Source organism: Colobus angolensis, unplaced genomic scaffold, assembly GCF_000951035.1.
Source record: "Colobus angolensis palliatus isolate OR3802 unplaced genomic scaffold, Cang.pa_1.0 Scaffold198, whole genome shotgun sequence".
In the NCBI taxonomy this organism is placed as follows: domain Eukaryota; kingdom Metazoa; phylum Chordata; class Mammalia; order Primates; family Cercopithecidae; genus Colobus; species Colobus angolensis.
In genome coordinates, this window is record NW_012115132.1 from 4,127,682 (window position 1) to 4,135,731 (window position 8,050).

The 8,050-nt window shown below is 40.5% G+C and overlaps 1 protein-coding gene across 1 annotated transcript in view; it reads left to right on the forward strand.

The window, feature by feature from the left end:
• The window catches only part of EXT1 (exostosin glycosyltransferase 1), a 318,870-nt gene extending 317,216 nt beyond the window's left edge, over window positions 1-1,654 (forward strand). The window contains exon 11 of the mRNA XM_011941082.1: window positions 1,112-1,654. Coding sequence (XP_011796472.1) covers window positions 1,112-1,297 — 186 coding nt within the window. The 3' untranslated portion in view covers window positions 1,298-1,654. The remainder of the gene's footprint in view (window positions 1-1,111) is intronic.
• Window positions 1,655-8,050: the final 6,396 nt, after the last annotated feature.

Below are 8,050 nucleotides of genomic sequence, written 5' to 3' on the forward strand. Positions count from 1 at the left end.
AAAAAAAAAAAAAAAAAAAACAGTTGCCTATTGACATAAACGGGCTTGTGGTTGGGCAGCCCATCTTTTCCATATTTCGTAAAAACAAGGATTTAAAGACAATGTGCTTAGTCATTCTATTTAAATTTCAGCACTCCAGTCATTTAAGGCATTCTTTTTAAATCAATGCCAATCATTTGCATGATCTAAAAATATTTAACCAACTTTAGGGGCAACACAGAGAGCTAAAAAGATGGTAGCCATCTTTTCTGTTTGTCGAAAGTTAATCTTTTTTCTATTCTGGGTGAGCAGTGATTCTTTGGAGGGCTGATTGCCCTTTAAATAAAGTAACCTTTGGGGGTTTTAGTCAAATAGGAAAGCCAACAATTCTTGGGTTAAGAGAAGAACAGAATTTTGAGATTTTAGTATAAAGTTAGTTTTACAGCAACATGCCCTATTTACCACTGAATCTCCCCTTCTCATCCTCATGGAGTCACGTCAATGGGAAGGCTACAGAAGAGAAAATGGAATTTTAGATGCTGCATAACACTAGCCTTGACTGACATGTAAAAGGCGCCATTTTGTTCTTCAACTATATACGTGAACTTTTAACAAAGGATTTAGTAGGACCCTTATAAACGTAAAGAGATAGTAGAAGGGAGGAAGTGATGGATAGAGAGAAAGATAGACTTCTCAAAGTTCGTTGGTATTTCTAAATCAACTACGTAAACAGGAAGGATTTGGAAAACTATCTTTGAAAGCATAAACACATCATTAATCTTAGTACCTAGTCCCAAGTGCAAAGAGAGGTTTTAAACTGAGTCACTGTAGTACTTGAGCTTCAGTTGCTAAGTCGTGGACTGACCAGAGAATTCGTCAATAAATTTTAGAGAGTTAAAGTCAACATGAATCTTTGTTACTGTGTTTTTAACACTGAGGAACGTAGCATACCTTGGGAAAAACCAGCATCAGCGATTGCATTTTCAGCAGGTGCGTAGATGGTGAGACTTGGTGGCCGGGCCAGACCTCGAGCTCTGCTGCTCGCTCATTTGCCTGACTTCGTTTTCTGCAGTGTTTCCATCTCACCTTGCATTTCTCTCATCATCATCCTTGTTTCTCTACTTCTCCCTAGACTTCTCGGGCTTCCCGCTGGGCTGACCCTGACCACTTTGCCCAGCGACAGAGCTGCATGAATACGTTTGCCAGCTGGTTTGGCTACATGCCGCTGATCCACTCTCAGATGAGGCTCGACCCCGTCCTCTTTAAAGACCAGGTCTCTATTTTGAGGAAGAAATACCGAGACATTGAACGACTTTGAGGAATCCGGCCAAGTGGGGGAGGGGAAGCGAGAAGGGACGGGGGTCAAGCTGCTCTCTCTTCCCAGTGCAGATCCACTCATCAGCAGAGCCAGATTGTGCCAACTATCCAAAAACTTAAATGAGCCGAATGACAAAAAAAAAAAAAAAAAAAGGCCAATGAGAACTTGACTCCTGGCTCCTGGGGCTGCACCGGACCGCTCCACACTCACCTCACTGGCTTCTGTGTCCCACGGCTAGGTTGTGTACAGTTTAATTATGGAACATTAAATAATTATTTTTGAAATGATTGCTATGCAGGTTTAAACTTTTTTAATGATCAAAACTATTAAAAACCAGAGTTCTTTGTTTAATCAAAATTGTGTTGGTTGTGAATATTTCAAAGCTGCTATTCCTTTTCCCACAGACATCATTGTCATGACCATGTAGGGTGTCCTGCAGTTTCAAAAGTTCAGACTTCATGGAAAACACAATAAGTCACTCTACCCATTATCAAGAAATAGCTGAGCATAAGTTGTAACGTCATTATTCAGCTTTGCCAGTGCAAATTGTTTTCCACTTCGAATCTTCAAATCCACTTGAACTTTTATCTCTAAAATGTCGCTGCATGAAAGAAAGTATGACGACTTCCAGGTAGGCAGTTCTAACTGAAAACTCTGTGTTTGAGATAGATACATATGATAATCATTTTTCATTGGGGGGTGGGGGGAAAATTAGTACCAAGAAAACACTAGTATAATTAAGAAATGTTCAGTTTGCACAAAGAATCATCTGGATAACCCACCAGCATGTTAGTGAGATGGAAATACAGACCCACAACAGTAACCCAATACTTGCAGGGGTGTGGGCACGGTTATAGATTCAACCATTGACCTAAGTCTGTGCAGCACTGGGAAGAGGCCAAGGAAGAATGAATATATTGGGGAGAACAGATTATTTACAAGATGAACTCTTTAATGTTTGTGAAAATCTCAAGTTTCAGAGTTTCTCTATCGAGAAAGAAACAGGGGTAATAAGGTGGAAATACACACCAATGAACAAGAGGATTGCTGCAGAGTAACTGAGAAGGTGTCTAGCCATTGGGACCCTGATGCCATTTTTGGTCAAACATTGTTTTGAGCAAGAATCTGGCAAACAAAATAACAATAAATGTGAATACAGTTTCTTGTCCTTTTAATTTTTAAATCTGTGGAGAAGTTTAGTTATGCTTCTTGCTGAAAAGAACATTTCTGTCCCTGAAAATGCTATCTTGGGCTTATAATTATTGTTAAATTCCAAGTATAAGCTGAAAAAAAACATATCCCTAACTCTGTTATGAAAAATGGAGACTTCTGATATTAAATGCTTTCTTCTACTTGGAAAAGGCCAGAGAAAACAGGGAAGAGAAAGGTATTATTGAGTTTTACCGCTTGTTATGCAGAATAAACAATAAGCACTTGAGAGTCCCTCCCTCAAACTCTCATACATTTCACATTTCTTTACCATTTATTTTCAGTTTTGGTTTAGAAGAAGAGTTCATCAGATAATTTTGTTCTGATAGCTTCAAGTGACCGTCTTAGGTCAGTGGAAACCATAAGTCCAGTGGACTTTACCTCATCCTTTCTTTATAAACATCTGGGAGAGGAAGAGGAACTTGCAATGATAGCTTGGGGATGATGCTGTAAACAGGAATGAAAGTGTTTGCGGAAGTCCCGAGAGGTGACTCAATAGGCTACCTAGCTGCAGATCAAGGAGTAGGGCCCACATATCCAGATGGTGTTTTGAGACGTGCATAGACAGTGAAGTTCAATTTAAGAGAGGCTTTTCTCTGCAGCCTCATGACTCAGAACAGCTCCCTAAATACCTCTCTCATCTAATTGGACCCATCCGTAGTCCATTCTCAAACATGTGACATTTTCCCTTAAGTTGATGTGATTATCTTTTATGCATTTGTTGAAAAATAATTATTAAGTCCATGGTACTTGCACTTGTGTCTTTCTATAAAACATTTGGTCTTATAGGTTTTGTGTCATTTCAGCTGCACTTCTCAGTAAGTTAAAAGCTTAGCAGTTAATCTGTATTCATTTGGCCTTTGCGAATGTGTATTTAAATTATTTTTTTCAGGATTGGCAAATTATTCTTGTGTCTTTCTCCTTTACAAAAAAATAAATGCAATATTTTGTTCAGTGACCCCTAAACTAACTTGAAACTTAGGTGGTCATGTTGGCTGGAAAACAATGTCCCTAATTGTACCAGTCAGTCACACAAGTGGATTCAAGGACCTGCTTTGCCAGATTGACCTGTCATCAAGCTCACAGGACACATATCTTCCACAAGCAACGTGTGTCATGTGAAGAATAATGGTAATTATAAATAAGAACAGGATATGACACACCTTTCGTCCACTTTAAGTCTCCACAGTTTCATTTTATGTCATTCTCTGAGCAAATCTCTTTGAGATGTGAGCTAGCGTGTTCTTCTCCCATTTGGAATATAAGACTGGGAACAGAACAATGCTTAACAAATCAGTGAAGCTCAGCAGTAATATGTAATTTTAATTCAGTTAGGAAGGAGTTGTATTGCATTGCAACAAGTTGACAAATCATAGCCATCTCTGTAGAGTGTCAGGAGTTATCTCCTGGTCAACTTTAATGATAACTAGGGGTCCCTAAGTGGGCTAACATGTGCTGCATTAGAGAGAAGCCAAGGCCCAAGCAAGAGTTCAGTGCCAACCACATAATGAATTGCTTACAGAAATTCCAGAGGACTCAGCCACTTATGGATTTCCACACAGCATCTTTTCCCAGCTCCACATGAAGACACAGGATCTTAAAAGTAATTTTTGTAAAGCTGGCTATGTATTTATTTATTTATATGAAAGGGTTATAAATATCAAAGCTTACCAATACATTAATACGGATCACCTTTGTTCGAGCTAGCAAAATGGCTCAAACTTGAGACTGTAGAGAAAAATCCATGAAATGATCACGATAGTCATACCACAAAAGAGAGCATAGCTGGTTGGGCCTACCTGGTCGTATCAACACATTTTCAGATAGATGCTTCCGAAAAAAGGGAAAGCTTGTTACTGGAATCTTACGTGCATTACACTTTAATTTCTTCTTGTTACAAATGGTGCTCAAAGAAGGATCAATCCGGTTGCATCCTTCAATTTCCCTTTTAGAATGACTTTTGGTTTTCATTACAGTAGGCTATGTTAGCCTTTATTTTGGTGGTTCTCAAATACCTGGTGACTTGAAAGAATATTATGCTGGTGGCCTTTCATAAAGGTTACTGAACTTTAATCAGGGGTGAGATGAATGAATGTGAATAGGCCTATATACTATTTTTTTTTTAATTAAAAAAAAAAACAGGGCACTTGATTTAAGAACAAACCTGTTTAGAGGGCAGGATCAGGGAGAAGACAGCCTTACTAGGTTGGAATCTGAATGAGATTCTTGCTGGACAAGGCTGAATTATGGATGCAAAAGCCAAGCAAACTTCCCAGACCTGGAAGTGTCTTGTGTTCCCTTGGGTCTCTGAGAGCTCCAGTATTTAAAAGTAGCAGTTATTGCCATGAACTCTCAAATAAAAATGCTCCTGCCTTTTAATTGTGAATATAATCAACATGCAGCCAGTACATCAGGACCCCAGTTGCTGAATTCATTTACCTAGTTCCCATTTACAGCGACTATGGACAAGAACCTTTCAGATGGTTTTGTCATTCTTGGCCAGATTTAACCAAGAAATATCTTTCACCACCAGCCTCATTTTCTCAGGCATGCTTGCAGGGACAAAGTTGTTTTGAGTTAAGTTCTCAGCAAATAAGCATCAATATCAAACTGTATTAAACTTGTCTCACTTGGTATTAGAACTTCAGCATAAAGAGATGAGTTTATTCTTTGACACCAAGTCTGTTTTTTTTGTTGTTGTTGTTGTTGTTTTTTGCTTTGAGACAGAGCCTTCCCCTGTCACCCAGGCTGGAGTGCAGTGGTGCAATCTTAGCTTACTGCAACCTCCACCTCCCTGGTTCAAGCAATTCTCCTGCCTCAGCCTGTCTAGTAGTTGGGATTGCAGGTGTGCACCACCATACTGGGCAAATTTTTGTATATTTAGTAGAGACAGGGTTTCACTATGTTGGCCAGGCTGGTCTCGAACTCCTGACCTCAGGTGACCCACCTGCCTCTGCCTCCCAAATTGCTGAGATTACAAGTGTAAGCCACAACGCTTGGCCCCACGTCTTTTTTTTTTTTTTTTAAAGCTTGGGGGATCAAGTACCCTAAGATAGCGGTCTCTCCCATCAGTTCAATAATGCTGTACAGAACCTCTGGATAAAAAAGCTGTTATTTACACCATGATTGTAATGATGGACGTGACATCTCAAAACCACCTCTCCCCTTTTTGCCCTTTCCAAAAATCAAAGGCTTTTGTCTCCATGAGTTTTACCTAGTAGGGATTGTAGTTGTCACTGGTCTAGAGTTCCAATACATTTTATATCAGAAACTTCAGTGAACTACCCAGAATTGGAACTTACATGGCCCAGTAACTAGGAGAAGAAGGCAACTCTTGAGAAAGCTGAGCCCTCAGGATAGCACAGTCTCACCCTTGTTTAAAATCAAGTCAGGCTAGCCTTTCAGTCACTCTGGTTTTGTAATGATTTGCCTTTTAGGCCTCAGGCCATTTGATTTCTGCAATAGTTTTCTGTTCTTCTCCTACAGGAATACATCCCTGTCCTTTCCGTTGTAACTATTACTAAAACTAGGGCCATGCAAATGACCTTGTTACCATGTAATGAACCTTGTGTACTTATTTTGAGAGAACAATATGTATAGGATATGTTGAGGGGCAGAAAGAAAGACATCAAAAACTGGAACTATTTTAGGTGGCAAATTGTAACGCAAAAAACAAAAGTATACCTTATTTTGTATACGATGTACATTTGGGACAGAGTTTTCTAATATGTTGCCAATGTTTTTGTAGTGTCACCGCAGGTCTTTTCTGAAGTGTTTTTCCCATTTGTTATAGAGTATTAATGACTTAGCATAATTAAGCCCTCAAGTATGTGTGAGAGAGCGCGTGTGAGAAAATACAAAGCCATAGATCTTGATTTACTTCACTGACCTGTGTAACTTTATGTCTGGGTTTCGCCATCCAAGATAGATTGTTTTATAGAGAGTGTCACCAAAGACTTTTTCCTTCCAATTTATAGAAGAAAAAAAGAAATTATTAATAAATGACATGACTTTTCATCTGTGTGGTTTTCATTCCATCTTTTCTGTTGACTGCAGAAAGACGCCAGTTCTCAGGAGGATTCTGTGTGCCAGGAAAGGCCAAGCTTCCTTGGGGGTTCCGGGGTAGACAGGCAGATGAGGTTGGACAGAGTATGCTGGGTATAGGGCCAGCACTCGCAGCCTGGCTGCAGCCCGGCGCCCAGCCTTATGGGGAACCTGGGGCCGCCAGCCACAGCCATCCTCCAGACCAGATGCAGCTGGTGCTGTTGGAAGCAGGCCAGGGTGAACGGTGGTGATATGCCCAGTTCACAACATTCCTTCGCATGAATGCTGGGACAAAGTGGCAGGGCCGAGTCCCAGAGCATCTGGATCCTGACAGCTGTGGCCATTACCCCTTTGGTTTCAACTACTGCATCGAGCTCATGAATTGCTGGCTTGCGAGACATATATCACACTGGCATTTCTCAAAAGAATTTTTAAGTGCTTCAGGTGTGTTGCAGCTCCATGATTCAGGGCCACTGTAGTAAGGTTTTATGTTCTTGCAATACTCCTTCCTTCTTTCCTGTTTTCCTCCCTCGCTCCTTCCATCCCAGTGGTAGCTCTCCCCCAGCTCTGTTACTCTTTTTCTTCTCTCTTTCTTTGGGCATTTTTACAGTAAGAACATTAAGTCACCAATTTCACATATTTACAGGAGAGCAAATGGCAAATTGCATTTGGGAGCATCGATTTGCTTTATGACATCAATCACATTTTGTGTTCTGTATTTCACTTTGTCCATTTGTAAAATGGTGACTTTAAAATAGTTACTTACAAAGACTTTCTGAACAACTGCCTACTGAGCACTGAACAAGGCAGATGAAAAGGTGAGCTTAGACAAGGCCACTCCAAGGCAAGTCATCGGAGCAGGCTCAGAAAGGAATGTGGTGAACACAGGTCCTAAGCTGGCACACTGTTATGATAGTGCCACTTGTAAAATCTGGCCCCAGGGTGTGCCTAATGGTAGAATCATTTCCGAGTTGGAGGACAAATGAGGAGGCTGGTTGGAGAAGTAACTTTTAAATTTGGTTCCAACCTACCTCACAGATGTTTCAATGAATGCTATAGCGTGCAAAGATACCTTGAGTGAACCTCAATTACAGATGATGTCGCTTTATGGTCTGAGCATTTCCACTGAGTCCACTCGTGAGATGAGAAAACTAGAAGTTATGTGTAGATGCCTGCATCCTTCTACGTTAGCCTCCCTGACTTTGTGCAGCCTCTGTGGTTTGCAGGAACTCAAAATACTGGGGGAGAAATTAGACTACACTGGGTATTCCTCTAGGCTCAAATATGCTTTAGAGGATACAGTGGAGGTACTCACCTACTAGAGTGGATTCAAGCTTTTTATTAGCTTTTGACCTCAGACACATGAAACTGTCCCAAGTTTACAGGTTAAAATTACGGTCTTTGGAGCCCAAAAACCTGGGGTCGAATCTTGACTCTTTGTCTTCATAGTTTTGTGGCCTCATTGAAATTACCTGATCTCTCTGTGCCTCAGTTTCTTCA